The sequence below is a fragment of the Poecilia reticulata genome, chromosome 21 (assembly GCF_904066995.2).
Source record: "Poecilia reticulata chromosome 21, P_reticulata-male-v2, whole genome shotgun sequence".
Taxonomy (NCBI): Eukaryota; Metazoa; Chordata; class Actinopteri; order Cyprinodontiformes; family Poeciliidae; genus Poecilia; species Poecilia reticulata.
This window is the reverse complement of record NC_088850.1, coordinates 14431005-14450595: the sequence shown is the minus strand read 5'-3', so window position 1 is coordinate 14450595 and position 19591 is coordinate 14431005. Positions and strand designations below refer to the sequence as shown.

At 38.4% G+C, this 19591-nt stretch overlaps 1 protein-coding gene across 3 annotated transcripts in view; it reads right to left on the bottom strand.

Annotated features, from left to right (window-relative positions):
• Positions 1–19591, bottom strand: part of LOC103457691 (estrogen-related receptor gamma) — a 37526-nt gene that overhangs the window by 12843 nt on the left and 5092 nt on the right. The window contains exons 1-4 of one of the 3 annotated variants that reach the window (XM_008398020.3): positions 14739–15119; positions 8309–8560; positions 8057–8214; positions 7009–7125 (exon numbers count right to left, since the gene is read on the bottom strand). In XM_008398020.3, coding sequence (XP_008396242.1) covers positions 7009–7125; positions 8057–8214; positions 8309–8560; positions 14739–14794 — 583 coding nt within the window. In that variant the 5' untranslated portion in view covers positions 14795–15119. Of the gene's footprint in view, positions 1–7008; positions 7126–8056; positions 8215–8308; positions 8561–14738; positions 15120–19591 lie in introns of those variants that run through there. The other 2 variants (XM_008398019.3, XM_008398021.3) reach the window with 2 other exon arrangements.

Below are 19591 nucleotides of genomic sequence, written 5' to 3'. Positions count from 1 at the left end.
GGGTTTCTGGGTCTGCAGAGTGTAAATAGCCATAGTGTCCCTGAATAGATCTATAATGGCATCTTTAAGAGACACATTGAGGCTATTATTTCCCCTCTTGACACCTCCCAGCAATATTCCATCCCTTTAACTTATTATTCTGACTTGTACAGATATTTTCATAGAGCACACAACAAAAATTGAGGAGCAAAAAAAAAAAAAAGTGTCTTCTTAATCAGGCGTGTAAAGATTTGTGGGGTTTTATCAGTTCTGTGCTATTGACTTGTAAAGCTATTTTGTTTTATTTTATACGTCTGCCATTACTACAACTATAAATTTGATATAATGCTTTATCAGTTAATGTTCCATGAAAAGATATTAAATGCAAAAGAGGATTGTGGATAACAGTGCTGGTATGAATTATGTGCCTTACAACCCTTATGACAAGTACACTTAAAAATAATATATGTTATCCTGAGAAATAAAATGTGTAATCATTGTTATCTTTGAAGATCCCATTATGAATTAAATCTAAATTAAAACATGTTTCCCAGCAAAAAAAAAAATCTACATATTCAGATTTCCTGACTCATTAAGTTCAATGCAGCTGCCTGACTAGAATGCCATGTTCTCTCGTCTTTGCCATTTTGAAGTACACATAAGATAAGCATGCCTGTTTGTCAATGAGAAACAGGTCGCGAATAAATAAAATTCATTAGAAAAAATAAAGTGTATATAAAAAATGCTTCAGTTACATTTATTTGATAGAAATTGTTGGGTATGACAACATTTGGGAACAAAGGGTTTTTTTTTGTTTTTAACTGGGATTTTCACTGAACAAATGTCATAAAAGTAAAAGTTGGTCATTTTTGTTGCTGCAATAAAAGCTTAATTTATTTTTCAGGCTTTGAAGACATCTTTACTTGAGGTGAGGTGACCATAAAACAGGAGGATGCTGTTTAGTAAATATGACTGCTGCCACAGAAACTAAACTAACGTATTGTTGGTTTGCAAGGCCTGATTCTTCAAACTTCAAACTTTTGGTCACTTTTTAAAACGTACATAATATTTTAATATTTTTGAACAGAAACCTTTTCTTCAGTTGCCTTTCTCATCTTTAAGAGTTTTATTTAAGTGTCCTACTTGCTTTGCGATAGCTTATCGTTTCCTAAACTGCCACATTTATAATCCACTTAAATAGGGCTAGGTTTCACCAATTAATAATATCTACCTGCAGGAGGTCTCTGAGAGTTAGATAAGTTTTATCAGGAGTCATAACCTCTCAGCTTCCACTTGCCAAAGGGTCAGCAAAATTTACACTGACAGCGGTTAATTCTGTTTTGTTTTGTGGTTAAATGAAAGAGCCTGGACTTTCAATTCTTAGGTTTGAAAGAATGAATGAAAAAAATCTGCAAGTTTATGAAATAAGAATAAAATGATTTTCATGATTTCCACATTAATAAAATAAAAACAAAAAACACATTGTTTTCAATGTAATGATAAAATATTAGAGATCCAAGATTTTTTTGTTCTGCACTACTTCTACTTACAAATACAAAAAAATAACTAAAGCTGCTCTTTTTTTTATTTACTATATAGTGAAAACTTTGCTCAGCTCAGCCACTGCAGATGGCCTCAAAAACCACCTGCAGCTTGAAAAACAGGATGAAATAAAGGAATTGCATGTAAGAGGAAAATAAGAGTACCGATTGGCAAAGAGGGACATTGACTAGAAACCATCGAAAAACGTTTCCTCTACCGGCTTTCCTCTCAGACGGACAAGTAGTCACAGGAGTGATATCAACTATTTGCAAATCAACTGTCCAAAGACAGACAGGACCATAAAACAGATCTAAAGCTTTTGATAAGACTTTTACATGCAGACACTTGTTACATTTAAGCTTTTGTCAAATCCGACGGATCCCACAATAAACCCTTAGCTTTAAACAAAAAGTCAAGTTTCAAATCTGAGCGAGCCCATAAATTTGAATGTGCTTATGTCAAATTTAAGTTTTAAAACATGAAAGATGCTGATCAATGTTTAAAATAAAAAATTTTAAGGCAGAAATTATTTAACATAAGCATAAAGAGTTCTTGACTTTAATTGCTTTCTTGTTGTTTATGTAAACGAGCAGTTAGTGACACATATTGTATCCATTACAGCCTGTTGTGAAACCAAAATAGAAAATAATGGCTATTCATCACTTGCCGCACTGGCATCATATAACTGGAAGCCTCGATGCAGAAACCAATAATTGAGAATAATTTAGGGATTAAAAGACACAGATGTGATACCAAGAAGTCATAATCGTGTTGTCATTGAAGTAAGTTTTGTAAATAGTTTAACAACTTGAATAAGCACGGTGTGCTGCCATTTTTCCCAGAGCCAACCAAACACTGAACCTAAACAGAGACTTAAGTTTCTATTTATATATTTTGTATTTTGGGTGCCCAATATTGTTTCTGATACACACTGGAAAGATGAAAGTTTATAGAGGGAAGCTTCTTTACTAGTTGTCACTAAATTAAATGCAGTGCTCCTTGAACCATACTTTCATATACTTTCATATTTTAAAGCTTAACCAGCAGTATTTAAGCCACTTTACAATAAAAATGATTTTCTCTACTTTTTCCTCTTTTCTTGTGTTCACTTTTCCCATATTTAATGAATCTTTTGATGACCTGACATCATTTAGGGTTTGAGGACTAGAGACTGTACTGATTGGTGGAGGATCCACACAAACAGCGGTGGATAGCATTGTGCTGCTGTGTGCCACTTAACCTGTTCAGCTACAAATAACTTCTGAAAAGGAATATACTGAGCATTAGCACTTGGTTCATCTGACACAGCTTACTGTTTTCTAATTGAGGTGGAAAGCTAGGGGTCAAAAGGTTATGCGTTTTTGATGAGATGCTAAAATCACGGCGCCGTATATCTCCCTGGCATGAACACTACAGCGGATCTAAGGCGTCTTGGCATTATTGTCTAAACTTGAAACTTTTTCCCAGTCAACATCCGAAAATACCAGCAGCTTCCTAACAGAGGTCTTGTGTAAGCATAGCCTTAAAGTGTAGAAGGCTAACATGCTACAGCAATGGGACAAGTATTAGCTCTTCATTGCCACATATTAACTTGAGTAAATTTTAATTTAAAGAAATGAACTATAAGCTGAAAATTTAATGTGGATTAGCTTCCAAACAGTTTGTTTCATATTTGCTGAATGCTTGATTTACAGGCGAACTAAGTTTTATTCAAGTGTTTGTGTTCTGCTATGACAGAAGATGATGTCAAAACTAAGTATAATGTTTCATAGTGGAATGTGCTGACAACTAAAAGGCCAAGAATAGCTTTGGTGGATAACAAGAGACAGAGACACACACACACACAGTACCTCATTGTTCTTCTGGACTGCCCATCAGCGTTTGATAAGGACAACCACATTCATCATCACACGGCCATTCTTACAGCATTTCCACATAAGAAGTTTTCCGGTCCAGAAAACAGGTCCCACAGCATACACTCATCTAGTTTAGCCTGTTCTCCACCTCCATCGCCGCTGCCTCCATGTTCCCACCACAAACAATCCCACGCATCTCAGATGTGGCGACACATATACAGCTTTAAAGTATTACCGCATCCTAAATCTTTACACTTTTTGTCACGTTGCTTCCTCAAGCTCGTATCTGTTTTACTGCGATTTTAAGGGAAGAGAAAAGATTGCATGATTTTCAATTTCTGCTACAAATATCCAAAAGGTATTCTGAATTTATATTCATTCTCTGTTTCTCTCAAACTCTTAAAAAAGGATCCTGAACAAATGACTGAGTTCAGAAGTCACCTAAGGGGTTAGATTAATTCAAAATGACACATTCTCACAGAGAACTGTTCATTACTGCAAACCTACGCAGATAAAGCCATCCTTCGAAACTGACAGGACAAAGCAAACACGTGGAAGAAGGTGCTCTGGTCAGATGAGACTAAAACCAAACTTTTTTTTTCCCCAATATATGAAATGCAACATGTGGCAGAGAACCAACAATACTAACATGGAGGAGACCGCGTCTTAATGCGGGGATTCAGATGAAGCAGAGATTCTCCTTCCATAAAGACAACAACTCCAACCATCCAGTGAATACCACAATGAAATGGCATTCACTTATAAAATAATATTAAAATTACATATTTGTTTACTTTACAGTTGTACTTTTAGTTGTTTTGTCACATGACATCCTACAAAAATACACTAGAATGTGCAGCTGTGTTGTGGTAGTCTCCACACCTTAGTAGCATCCGAAACAGCAGATAGCTTCTTATTGACTGATGGAAATGGTGTGTAGGGTCTGAATCATCTTTAGTGGAACTTTAATGCAACTAGAAAATGAGGAAGCATATATTGTTTTTTTTATTTTGCAACCATGGTCCTATTGTCCTAGCAAAGTGAAAGCTTCTGTGGAAACAGTTACCTAAACGGGGCTTAATCAAATCCTGCCTGGGGTCTATATGTCTTTTAGCTGCTCTTTTAATATGGCTCTGACTCTCCTCATTAAACTTCACAGCTCCCTCTGTCTCTGTTTACTGCGGCCTCTCCAGGGGGAGAGGGGCATTACGAGACACGATGAAGCGCGTTACGAGGGCGCTTACGACAGGAGTTACGAGGGGCAGTTCGCGTTTCACGGAGGTCCAGGAATCCCACAAGGCATCTGGAGGAATTTATGAGGCAGGGGGACGTAGCAAAGGGGGGCTGAGAGAGGAGGGGTGCTGTTGATGCCTCAACCCTATTAAAAGCAGCTAATATAGAAAAAGATAGCACTGAGGAAAACACACCCAGGTGTGAGTGCGGATCTGAGATCTTGATAAGGCGTTTAAACGTACACGGAAATGTGTAAACGTGCTATAATTGGTTGCATCTATAATTCACTGTGCATATACATAATGCTGCACATTCAGGTCCAAATAGGAAATAATAAATCCTCTTTCAGGTCTAGAACATTTGGGGTTGCTCACTTTCAAAACATTCACAAAAATTCGAGACTATCAGAAATCGTGAACATGTCTTTAGGAGGTAAAACTAAAACTGTGTTTCTTATTGAAGAACAGAGCTGAGGAAAAATGGCTACAAACTGAGCTTTAACTTTCTCCATATAAAACGTTTATAACCTCCAGTTTGAGTCATGACTTTGGTCAAGTACTCTAGTTAGCACGCTCCTTTTGAGAAAAGCCAATTCATGTCAGGCTTTAGAACTGAAATGATTTGTGCCTAAATCAATAAGACAATCTGGAGCTGCTATCGTAAGAAAACTTCATTTAAAATCCCCAAAGAGGGACAATAAAATCCCAGACTAATGCAGCTGTGTATTTTATAAATCCAAAGTACTTGGTTGTTTAATATTTTTATTTTTAATTCTATTTAATATAACACCTTGAAAGAAATTGAAAGCTCATGAGCGTATGTTTTGTATATTGTATTGTAATTGTAATCTAATTTAGAAGCTGTTTTTGGAGAAATGACTTCTTCTTGGCAGAGTGGCATTTCAGTCAATGTCAGTACAGGACTTGTCCGTGGATAGTGACACACGATGTTGTGGTTTAATCACAACACCAGCACCAAAACAACTCCAAGCACTTCGGTAAAAGTCACCTGAACGGGTAAGATCTGTGATGGGGAAATATTTCAATTCAGATATTACGATCGAAACAAAAACAAAATCAAAAACTGGACCGGACCATATCTTACACAAACATTTCCCGAAGGTGACATTAGCGTTACTGAAATATGGAGAGAGAAAAAAAGAGCACAGAAAAGTAGAAAATGTTGAAAATATTGTGAAACAGGTCTAGTAAAATGCAGGATACCTTAATGTGCTATTTTCTTTTTTCCTACATAATCTACTTTATTTATTATTTACACACATCATGATTTGCAGACATCAGTCACTTAGTATAAACTGACAGGCTTTTACTTTCATAATATATTAGGTATTTTTCCTGAGATCAAACTGCTCAACATTTACACACTCAGGTGTTTTATCTCCTCTTTCCTCTTTGGTAACTTACACACACACACACACACTTTCCTAAGCTGCACACAGCAGGAGACAAGTGGCCAGTACAGTAGGAGGCTGCTAATGTTTTCCTCTGTGAGTCACTTCTAAATCTGGACAACAATATGTCACCAGGCAGCAGGCACACAGGCAGACTAAAGGAGACTATCTGCGGCATGTGCACAGACCCACTTCAAATATTCATCCAGACGTGATAAAGTTTCATAGTAGAAAGCGGGTTTAAAAAATTCTTGAATAAGCCTGGCACACTACAAAGATTTTCAATTGGGTTCAGGTTGGAACTTTAGGAAGGACATTTCTGAAATTTGTTTTTGCCTCCTTTGTGCACCCTTAACTAGTTATTGTTCTGTTGAGACCCCCACAGATGCAGATGGACCATGCATCTGTTGATTTGATAAAGTGTTCAATAATTTGCATCATTCCTTTTGATGCAATGCATCAGATCAATCTGTAGCTAAACTGACCCGTAGCGTGATACTGCTACCACCATGATTGATTACATTGGTTGTGAGCCTAAACTTAATTATTCTTCTGGTCATTGTGGCAAAAAAAAAAATCTACCCCTTTTCAACTAAATACATAATGAATAAGCTTCCTCCCAAATATCTATCATGGTGCTGGAATGTTGCCATGACACCTTCACAAATTGGCAAAAGTCCAGAAACTATTTTGGAGACCCTGCACAGCAAAGCGGGACATGGCTGAACAGATAAGAGCCTGTTACTCATCGTTCAGTGCTGCGTTTACTCCACGTACACTGACCTACACACACATATATTATATATGGCAACACAAGGGTGCTTTCAGTTCACTGTCAATGGAGATAAGTCAGCTACAGCACAGGCCTAGTGGCCTTCTCTCTCCATGTCAGAAGTCTATAAGGATGAGACTGAAGCCCCCTGCCAGATTTTCCATCAGATCTATCACAGTGAAGCGAACAGTAAGTTACTTTAATGCACAGCTGACCTTCTCTCAACATGCCCACTGCCAGACACTTCACAAATCGACAGGCTTGGCAGGATTTTCTCCTTCTCTTGGTGATTTCACATTCGTTGGAAGCTGGGCAGCTGTATTCGATGTTACCTGGAGAGGGAAAGAGAGGGACAGGTAAGAAAAAAAGTGGTTGTCAATGATGTGGAAACAATTAAGTAAACTGGTTTACCAGTGTTTTGTATGACCAAACAATAGTCTACAGAAAAATAAAAATTGCTTATTTTTTCTGTTGAGGTTGTTTTCTTGGCATCTAAACTCAATTTTCTTTTGCGGGGAACTTTCCTACTCAGACTGAAACTGGGATTTATTGGGAGTATTTGAAAAAGTTTACTATATTCTCAATAAAAAAAATGTATTTTATCAACTAGCCAAAGTTGCCGGCTAAGCCTGATGGCATTGACCCAGTACAGGCCATCTCAGCTGCCAGCCTCCATTAGAAACAGGAAGTTTCTGACGAGCCAGACATCAGCTCTCTCTGTCCGATTTGAAAGCCGCTCAAGTCTACCCTTTGAACTTTTCTGCGGCAGCCAACTTCCAGAGCTCTTAACGAGACGAGGCACACCGGGTCCTCGACCTGGGCCCAGAGCCGACAGAGAGCAGGACAATCCCTTTAAAACACCCACACTGTGCGCTTTCAGTTCTCAGCTCCGAGGAGAAGTCAGAGCAAACACATTTAGCACTAGGCAGCTCAGCTATCTGCTGCTTCAAAGCCCGCAACCCCCAACATGTTGACTATACACACAATGTCCTGCAAGTTTAACCACATATCAGCTGTTTGCAAACAGATCTTTATTTAAAGCCTTTCTGCAGTTTGCAAAAGTGGGAGGCGGAAGCTATGAATTAACTGATCGGGGCTTGTTTACACCACAACAAAAGCTTGGGGTATAACTCCATCTGTGCCATGCTGCTCGTGAAACAGGTTTATACGATGCAAGAAAGCGTTATCAGTCATGCACAATAAACTATAAAACCGAGCATCTTTCTGTGCATGAATATGTAGATTTTTTTTTTTGACACTTACCCTGGATGGTCCTCTTGAAAAAGGCCTTGCAAGCCTCACATGAAGCCACACCATAGTGATAGCCAGAGGCCACGTCACCGCACACCAGACACACCCGCTTCGCCACAGTGCCCAGCATGAACTCACACTTCACTTGGCCCTCGTCATCCCCAAACCTCCTGAATGAAAGTGGAAAGGTGAGGAGAAATGCGTTCAGTCGCCGCTCGTGGCACAACATGCGAGACAAGCTGAAAATCGATTTAAACACCCAACCTGGTGGTTCCGCCGTTGTTGGCCAAGCTAGCCGGGTGACCACAGAGGCTCGGCGAGTCCAGCCCGTTGTTGTGATTGAGGCCCTTGGTGAGGGGACCGTAACTGGAGTTTGTATCCGACGAGGAGCTACCTGGACTGGGCTGAGCTGGGCTGATGTCGCCCTGAGAGCTGGGGCTGGGGCTGGAGGGCTCCCGTTTTATTGAGGTGGGACAGGCGGGGTCCAAGCCCCTTACTGACATTCTGCCTGGTTGCCTGGAGAAGAAGGGAAGAGAACAAATGACGATCATTCTTAACGTGCCACTGGAAGCTCGCATTCATAAGCACGAACGTCATATTTAACCTGGATTTTAATTGCATATTTAAACCATCCTGTTTCCAGGGTGCAAAAAAAAATACAGCTACGACAGGCAGACAGTATTCACATACAAATGAATTGAGCTCTGAATTACGATGCCTCCCAAGCGAGTCTTTTCTGAGGTTTTTCCTCTTTATGTCAACAACCCTAAGTGCTTTAACTACTTAAAGCACTTAGTTAAGTTTGCACATCCTTTCATTGGCCTATCAAACCACCCTTTCCTGAGTTGTCTGAACCAGCCGTTTGGGATCGACCACATATGCAAAGCCGCAGTGCATTACACTACTTTGTTTTTAAAGGAGGTGATTACTTAAGCAAACTCAGGGAAATAGAAAAGCCCGGGATAATCTACTCTGTTTCCTGTCACTGATTTTTTTTTTTTTGTTAATTTGTTTGTTTATTTTTGTTTTGTTTTAATATTTGTATTGAGTGTTATGGCACCACTTGTTCTTGTTGTCTCAGCGACTCTTTACCTGTCAAACACATCATAACCGAAACAAGTTAAGAGCTTGTTGTAATTGTCATCGTAGTAGGAAATGCAGTAGAACGTTAAAAAAATAAAATAGTTTCTGAAAAATTTAGCTTTTTCTTATCAAAGTGAAGGAGGTCAAATACTGAGAAATCTGGGACCGTTTTGATTTTCATTTATAGCATAAAAAACAAAATCTCCTACTTTTTTTTGTTTAAAAATCAATTAAGGCAGCATGCTTTTTGTTGTACTTCCGTTTTGATTCGATTTGACTAGCTTTTGGAGAAATATCTTGTGTTTATTAAAGTGTTTGGCCATAAGGTCCAGTAACCTATTTGAAATAAAACAGGGGAAGTTTGCAAGCCCAAGAGTAACATACCTACCGTGACATAACAGACTGGGAGCATCATGTTGTGGGGACGTTTTGCTGCTGGAGGAATTGGTGTACTTTACAAAATATCATGAAGAGAGGACGTTATGTGGAAATATTGAAGCAACATCCTGACACAGCTGAAAGTAAGTTGAAGTTTGGGGTTGAATGGGTTTTTTGACAAGCTAATCATGCTGACAAATTAGCTAGAAAAGTTACTTAATGACAGCAAAGTCAATGCAACGCGGTGGCTTTGTACACCAAGTCATGTCCGATATTCTTTTATCCATTTTTATAAAAAAGAAAAAAATATTTTAAAAAATATATATCAATATAGGTTTGTGGGGTCTCCATTCAAATTTTTGAACTACTTTTCAGTGTAATGCAGGGTTTTAAACATTTTAATATTCTAATTATTCTTTTAGTATTTCATTAGTTTTTGAAGGACTCCAAGCCAAAGACAATAATTTAAATAAAAAGCTCTATAAGAGCTTCCAGAAACAGAATTTACTCTTTAAATTTCTAAATGACAAAGAAACAGCACACACACATATAATACAACAATTGCCATTACTTCTACCATAATATCTAAATAGTAAGAGATGACCTGCATGCTAAATCATGTGTCACAAACCTATTAATAAGTAAAGAAGTGACCACAGCAGACTCTCTGTCACCAAGCTGAGGAGGAAACCAGCTGAAGTGTACAGTGGGCCCGCAGGCATGCGCCGTGCTCTCACACATCCTGAAAACACACGCATACTCCGATGGTGGCATCAGTCTTTTGTGCCTGGCTGTAAAAATAAGGAGCTTAGCCCGTCTCCCCTCTTCTCCTCACATGAAGATTCCTGCAATCGCTTCACACGTCGCAGCACACATGTCTTCATAAACACCCTGACACATACTTGCACGCAACTGTTTGTCGCCAGGCCCAACTCTAAAAGGAGACTGCAGGTTCGCTTTTGTCTCGCATAAACACGTGCATGCACACGATATGTACACTTCTCAGTCTCCACTCTCTGCATGGCGAGGTGGATGTCCAAGTTGATCTGTTTCCTGCCATGTAAATGAGTCTTCCCATCAAAGGCTATTTGGTAGGCAAACAGGCTGGCTGTTTTAAACCACCCACTGAGCAAACCATGGCCACGCGCTACTGACCCCTCTATGGAGCCACAAGAGCAAGTGCAAAGATGCACGATAAAAAACACACTTAACTTAAGATAAAACAATGAGCAAGAAAATCTTTAGAGGAAAACCGCAGGAGAGGAATCACTGTAACTGTTTAACAAAGAGTGGATATTTCAAAAACTACCAGTAGCCAAGAGGCTGAACTTTTCTGAATATGTCAGATATGTCTGTGTACTAATTATGACACATAAATGCTCACAGAAGGATAAAAAGACAACATTTTTGCAGCATGTGCACAAAAATGACATGACATGACAGTTAAAATAATTTAAAACTGTAATGTTTGTCTATTGATGTTTTGATCTGCAGACCAGAGTGTAAACATAGAATAGACATCAACTACATTTCTTAATAGTTTGAGTATTAGAAGTCCACTCTGCTGAGCTCAGCAAGCTGGTTGATTAGTCAGGCTATCTGCTGAAACAGCCGCACTGCAATCAGCCGCTTAACAAACATCCCACCATCTGTGAAACTGGGACTAACTGTGTTTTCTGCTAACATTGAAAGAATCTACCTGCTTTGAACTAAACATAAGTAGTTAAGGTGAGCAGAATGTGACACATTCCACCACTTTTTTGCCATTTACCTGTTTCTAGTACTGCTGAGTAGGTAGGGTTCATTAATTTAATCTGGGCAGCCAGCCAGGTAAGAAATATTTTTTTATTGGGAAGTTTTGATCAACTGTTCTCCAAACTGTGCCTTGGTAACTTGTGTCCAGGCTTCCAGTTACAAGACTCTCATCCCCTTGCCATTTCCAATCTCATTTAAAAAAACGGCACGGAGACGAGGAATCTGTTGTCATCCGTCCATCATAGGCGTTCGTGCTGCTTTGCAAAGCCTGACAGATGCATACTTTCAGCTCTCTTGCTGGAATGCATCCCAGTGCTTTGAGTCAATGCTTTGCTTTCATAATGAAATGCTTGATCACTTTGGTAAATTGCTAATTTACACCACCGCATAGCCCATCGACATCGCAGCTCCAACGGCCCAGTTCAAAACGAATAAACCAGAATGGCGTCTCAATGGCCATTCTGAGTTATCTCTTTTGTGCCCAAGGATCTAAAACAACACTAACTGCACCTTGGGAACAAAGGATAAAATGCAGCGTGAAATGAAAAGAGATGCAGGCAGGAAGAGGGAGTGGGAAAAAAAGCTGGACAGAAAGAGAGGGAGAGTCCTGTGGCTCATTAACCTGGGAGGGATGGGGGAGTTGAGGAAAAAAAGAGAGGGCAACACTTTCTGGCTAATAAGCAGAGCCATAATACAGACAATGGCCCACTGCAGAAGTGAAAAAAGGAGTTGGAGGGAAGAAAGAGATAAAAGAAGAGTTAAGTTACCAAGCTAAATTAAGAGAAGATTGCCAAAAGCAAGAAATAAATTTAAAAAAGGCAAATCCAGCGATATTCCGGGGCGTGTCGCCTATCCGTTCAGCTCAGTCTTACACGGCCGCAGAGAGGTGATTTAGGTCACCGGGGTCTCAGTAGTGCTTTTTTTTTTCTACTAATGATCGAGAGATGAGCGGGGATCAGTGACACCCTCAGCCAACTAAGAGCCTTACGCAGGCTTTGGATGAATCCACGAGATGAAGCACTTGAGGCTGGATCCTCAGACCCGCGGGTTCTGGAGAGAGATGGACGCAGGACGAAGGGGGAAGGGGGGCGGGGGGGGTGATCTGCAGCTGTCATCGCCCTCCTTCCGGTTCCTTTATCTGATTGCTTGTGTCACATGCAATCAGACAACCTGTGCGTCCACATGTCTTCCCGTCTCCCTCTGTCTATCTTCTAATTGTCTTTTCTTCTCCGCTGCCGGCGGAAGGTTAATTTCAATCGTGAAACGCTCGCTGCTGAAATCTGCTGAGCGATTATGCCACAACCGATAAAAGCCGAACAGTGATGATAATAGATTCGGCTCTTTTTTTTTTTTTCTCACTCTTCTTTTTAAATGATTACAGAAAATATGGACAATCAGAAAGCAATTCTGTGGTGAGTAATTTAACACCTGCTTTGAACAGCAGCTTTTTCCGAACTCCATTTTTGGGGTAAAATATTCTGCTGGGAAGAAAAACTGGATTGAACACAAACATTTAGTTGATTATGTTTTAGAAGCAATCGTCAATAAGATTTAGCTTAAGCTGCATAATGCATGAAATCTCAATTGAAATGCAAAGTGTTTGTAATCACAAACGCTTTTACATTTCAAGCGTCAATACAATATGTAATTTGGCAGTTTCCATTTCGTTCACACTTGATACAGATTTTAGTGACCGAAATGTTAAGGATAGTGGTAGTAACACTGTGAAAGAGACTACAATGGGAAAATCTAAAACAGTTCAAATAAATTAAAATATTCTTGTCCTGCTATTTGTATAGCTTTCCTAACCTTATTAGAGCTTTAATATGTAGTTAATTAGCTAAAACACTGTTTTTTAAAATAACATTTTATACACCAAATGGATAATCTGGTTGTATGAGGCTCAAATCTGAATATGATTAGGGGACCTTTCAAAACTTTTGCTCATTCCAGCTCAACTAATTGTCCCTTTACAATAATCTCACATGCCTTATATACCTCTTTTTTATGAATATTATGGTTTGTAGTTGGTAAAAAAAAAAAAAAAGTACCACCTTGCTGAATGACTTTGTGTAGATTATAATACAATTACAAAATAGTATAACATGTTTTAAAAAGTTAATAAAAATATTAAACCATGTTTTTGTTTGTTTGGTTAACAGAAACGTTTTGTCGTTTAGAGTTCAGAAAACACTAAGCAGAGAATTACCACATCCAACTAAAACTGTGTCTTTGGTTTACTCGGTTTGGTTCATGTGACTTTGGATAAGCGGTAGATAATGGACGAATGCATGGATTCTGATTTTGACTGATTGTTTTTTTTTTTTACATAAGGACTTTATGTAACAGACAAAAATGAAAGGCAGGTGCTTTGTCAGAGGAAGTAGCTTTGGATTTCAAATAAAATGAATCTATTGCAAAGTTATCACCATTTATACATCGAGACTGACTGAAGCTGATTAGGGAAAACTGGCAGAACCTCGATCTCCGGGTGTTTGTTGAATCTCTACTATCAAAAGCATTGCACATTTTCTGTTATTCCTACATTTGTAAACTTCTCTTTGGTGACAATTGTATTTCTGCTGGGGTGGAGGCCCTGAGCAGTTGCTTAGTTTGCACATGCCTTGGTCTGGCTCTGAACACTTTCCAATCATTATCATGTCTTTAGTAGAAGACGTGCAATTTTATCGGATTGTTTCTAAGCTCAAGAACGTGCAGCAAAGTGATCAGAGCCAATTGAGAGGAAACTGACCAACTTCAATCTTTGGCAATTTAATTGATGCAGTTCTAGCACTATCAAAAGTGTGCTCTTTGTATAGTTGATGCAAATTTAGTACTCCTACATTTGTAAAATTGACTGTAAGTGACTTTTCTGTAAGTGACACCTGCTAGTGTTGGGACCCTACGCAATTTTTTGTTTGCCTACACCTTGGTCCATCTCTGCAGACAAGGCAGAGTTTTCATCCGAGTAATACCTGTTGATGTATATTTTATACTAAGGATCATTCTGAAGGCATTATGCCAAATGTTGCCAATATGGATAGCAAATACTTGTATTCATATCTATCAGAGCAATATTCAGACTAGAAAATGTCAAATTATGCCATTCCAAATATATTTTTGGCAGTGCATGTTTAGTTAACTACTGGCCATTTTAAATATACTTTCTAATTCATAGCTAATAAAATTAAGCAAGTGTGAAAACGCTAAATATGATTACATGGCTAAAATTTGAGTAACTGGATTTAGTGCAAATAGTCTTAATCACTACAAAAGTGATTGTCTGAGATGTATTATGAATTAAATTACCTCATACAAGAGATATACGTCACCTGATAAACAGGTAACTTAAAAAAAAAGACAAATATTTTAAATTAATTCAAATATAGTAATATCCACTTGACCTACTCAAGCTTTTCAGCTCCAACCCGAGACTTTAAAGCCCAATAGGATAACATTATAATGAAAATGTACTTACTCTGTGTCAGAGTGGTAGCTGAAACACTCAGGGAGGTACAGGTCGACTAAATCCATGTGCGCTCTGCTACCATACCCCGAATAAAATAATTAATTAGAAATGCTTTGTTTTCTTTCTCTCTGTATTAGCGCCTTTCACTGCCTAAGTTACACCTGCCCTTCAACTGTTGCTAAATTACACTTTTCCTGCTTGGGAACTTTCTGTCTCCATCTACTGCCCTCTCCTCTGCCGTGTCTCCCTCTCAGCTCCGCTCATGCTCCGCCTGTCTTCCTGTCACTCTCACTTCTCACTAAAGCTGCTCCCCGCCGCCTTTGTAGTCTGGTCGGACAGTTGTGACTGAAAACTGCGGGCTGCTTGTCACCAAAGCGGTCGCTCCATCGCGCAAGCTGATTGGCCGCCCTCTAAGCCAATCAGCTGCGCTCATAGCCACTTGGGCAGGTGGATGTGAGTAACTTGCTGTGCCTATTTAACAGGTTTAAGCTGTCAGCGTGGGATCGTGGATTACAATTTATCAGGCACACAAATAAATCCAGTTCTCTTTTAATTTATTTTAATTAGAAGATTTTCCATCAATTGCAAAGCTAAAAATGTTTATACACACAGTTCACAACTGATATTTTCACAGTTTATCAATGATTTGTTTTAAGATTGCAGTATTATGTACTTTCCAGTCACATTGTATCTCTTTATAAAAGTTTGCTTATCAATTATTTACTTTAGAAGAGGGATTATTTGTGTGCATGTCAATTAGTTAAATTTGGCATAATTAAGCACAATTATTTTCCATGTCAATATCTTTCAAATGAAATGGGCTGTTTAAAAACTTTGAATCGCTAGATTTGGGTTTTTTGTTAAAAGAAACATGTTATCGTGTATTTTAAACTTGAAAAGATAGCAAAATACCAAGGAATATGTCTGGAATATTATGGCATCATTACACAAAACCTCCAAATAAACGTTAGGACATTCTCACCCACATTACTGTATTTCCCAAATGTAATGTAAAGTTAGCTGCTATCCACAGAGACAGCACATAAACAAACATATGGACATCCACATTCCAAACCACATTAACGTAAATTCTACTTAAGCCTAAACTGACTTACCCGCTACAGCGCTGTTATCTGAGATAATCAGCTATGGCTCAGTGCCTAACATGATGCCTTTCTCCTTTCACTCACAAAGCACACGTGCAAACAAAATGGAAGGCAGAGAGTCCAGGTCAGCAGGTGCAACATAATGCAGCATTTTTTACAGCGCTACTCACAATAAGAAATTGTAAAATAAGACGGTATCACCAGAAGAAAAAAAATATATATTAAGGCTATCACTGTTTACTGTAGCAGCATTCCAGTCCATTCACAGAAAGGTGTTTGTTTAGAGAGGTACATTAAGCAAAAACTTGCAACCAAACATTAAAATTAATTTTAAAATCCACATATGTTCCACTTTCTTTTGAATAAACATTCAAGGCTGAAACATTTGCTTTGGCATCTGGATACGAATCGAATGCTTTTTTCCTTTTTTAAACTGCTTGGGATATTAATTCAGCTATTTTTGATCAAGAAAAATCTTGTGTATCAGTTAAAATCAATCCAGTATAAGAATGAGTTACCGAATTAATTTAACTTTTGTTCCCAGTAGAATAAATCTCAGCGTGTCCAAATATTATCTCTGATGAATTTTGAGCCAGTAATCCACACCACCCTGTGGTGAGATGTCAGGAACTCTAAGATGAGCTGCTTTTTTTTGTTTCCAGTTCTTTTGAATGAAGAATTGACCTTTAAACTTTGTGCCTCAAGTCTATAAAACATCAATAACTGAAACCACTGGCGTCACATTGTTTTTCTTAGAATTAACTGTTAGAATTTTTAAGTTATCCACCAATGAAATGCAACAAACATTGTTAATATACAGTCAAATATATCCTACGCACTTAGACTAAAGTCCCAACCGTCTACATTTTTTTTTTTTTTTGCTGCCAAGCTTTTAGACTTTATGAAGCAGCTTGTCACATCTGTTCATTTGTTGAAGTGTGTCTGTTTAGGTGAATAATGAAGGATTTATATTTAATTTGCTCTATGAATATGTCTCACTTTAATTTCATAAACACTAGAAATTTCTCTCCGAGAACTTCTGTATTTAACGTAAATTCTACTCTGTAATTAATCCTTTTTGATGCATCTTCAGAATTTTCTAAAGGTTTTGCAAACTTTCAGTCACAGTTGTGAGTAGCAGAGTGTTTTATCCTGGTAGTACCAGCCAGTCTCTTTTCTTTACTGACCAACATGATGCCGTGTTTCCTGATCTTACTTCACAGGGCTGAAATAACCTGTGCTAATCTTTTGCTGAGATGAAGGCCGGACTGCAGACTGCATGCAGTGGACTTTATCTCATTATGCACCACATGAAACAATCGACCAACCAAAAACGTCATAACAGCTACATGCACACACGTACTGGGAATCAAATATGAATGTAGTTCATTACAAAAGCATTCCCACAAAGTTCTTTTGTTGTATATTTTATATAATTTCACGAAGCAGCTGGAACATTCTGTATATATTTTTTAAGACTTTATGTGATAGACCAACAATACAGTTTATATAACCAGTTTTTGATGCAGATGTGACCGTAATGGTGTGTGTGTTCCAACTTTGAAGAGATTAGATGGAATTTACTCTGGTAGAATATTTTTTTTTTCAAGCCTCGCAACTAAGCTAACTAAGAAAATAAAATTATTTTCCTTTCCATTTACAATTATGAACTGCTTTGTGTTGGTCTGTCACATTACATGCACAAAGATTTGTGGCTTTAACATGACACAATAGGAGAAAGATCAAGGAATCATAAGGAATCATAAAGAATCGTACATGCCCAAACACAAAGGCACGGAAAACAAAAGAGAGGAATATCTCAAAGTGAGCATTTTTTTTATTTTATTATTATTTTATTGGTGCCATAAACTACAACAAGACTGACATGATTAGAGAGTGATGATAAAATCTACTACAGTAATTGCATCACATAAAAATCTTCTCCTGAGAAATCCTCTTCTGTAAACCCTTCCTGAAACTTTAGTGCTGACATTAAAATGAAGTGGCTCTGATCTTCTCAGAGGCTCTTTCCACCGACAGTCAGGTGCCGTTTATTTCCACACGGTTATGCAGAGGAAATAAACTCACAGACTAAACTCACGACAGATTAATTATATTACCAGCCTCTGATTTAATTGTTTCGACAAAACAATTGTGCTTCACCCAAAACAGCAGGAGATAATAGCCATAGTAATAGCCATAGTAAGTCATGTAAGAGAAAGAACTCATCAAACTACGCTTTCATTTCTCCATTGACATTGACATTTTTATGAATGCATGATACAAAATAACAATTTTTTTGCATGCAAGCAATGTGATATAAATATAAGTTAAATATCTGCAAGGGGTTTCACTATACATGTTTTTATTTGGAGTCTGATTCCAGTAACCCCCGCTTAGTTGTGATGGACAACGATGCAGAAGATAAACAGAAGCAAACACATAGAGTAATAAGGATTTTTTTTTTTTGTTAGAATAATATGAAGCCTATTTATGATCTGTTTGGTTGCTAGGTTAACTGGTAGGATAGGGATCATTATAAGTCTGTCTACCTGGGAATTGCAGCAAGAGAAAGTAGCAGTGATGCAATGGTTCTCCAGGAAGCATGATAAGAACACAGTGCATTAATCAAACTGTATGCTCTGTATATATATATAAAAAAGTGGATTCAAATGGTCCCTCAAAGTCAATGTCCAGATTTAATGAAATTTGGACATTCTAGTCAGTTCTGATACTCTCTCACAAACCTCTTTCATTAGCTCAAATGCTGTGCTGTAGCCACATGGGACACATACAAACAAAGAAGGAATTATAACAAAAATAAGTAAAATATAAATGGATGCTACATTTGGTGTTATCAGATACATGTGAATGTGGGAGCTTGTTTAGGCAAGGGCAGATTCTGCCTTGATTAATTCATGATTTTTAACAAAACACAACTAAACAAATAAAAGCTAACCATTACATGTTGTTCTGTAGGTCAAAAAATTATGCATGAATCTGTTCGTGGAAAGTCTGACTAGTAGCTATAAACATACTGTTGAGGAAATAACCTAAACCAGGCAAAAAGAGAGAGAGAGAAAAGAAGTGAAATAAATAATAGGGGAAGAATGACAAACTATGCATCATTACTGACATGAAGTGAAGCAAAAAACAAACAAAAAAAAAAACATCACTGACACACTCTAAATGCAACGAATGAAAGTCAACAAGGATGGTTGCTGCTAGACATCAACAGTATTTTTACACAGAGGCTGAGCTGAAGACAGAAGCTCAATTCCAGCTCCGGAGGGAAGCTGTCTGTAACAGGGCACCCAGCTGCCAGCTATTGACCCCATATACCAGATGCATACATTGCCATCTGCAGAAAAAGGAGAAATGTTTGTGTATGCGTGTGTGTGTGTGCGTGCGTGCGTGCGTGCGTGCGTGCGTGCGTGCGTGGGTGTGTGCGGGTGTGTGTGTGTGTGCGGGTGTGTGCGGGTTGTGTGTGTGTGTGGAGGGGGTAGGGGAGTGTTTTCACCCTTTTTTCCTGAATCCCTAAACTCACAGCCACTGATTCTCATCCTCCGGGGACAGCTGTCGCATTTGCTTCCCAAAGTCCGGCTCCACCAAACACTTTGGCATTAGCCTCCAAACTAAAGAGCGTAATCTGCTTAGTTTATGTCTGACTCTTAGCCATCTATCAATTACCAGGACGGTGGGAAAAGACTATCAAACACCACTGTTCCACCGCCCCACAAACGATTTTGAATATTT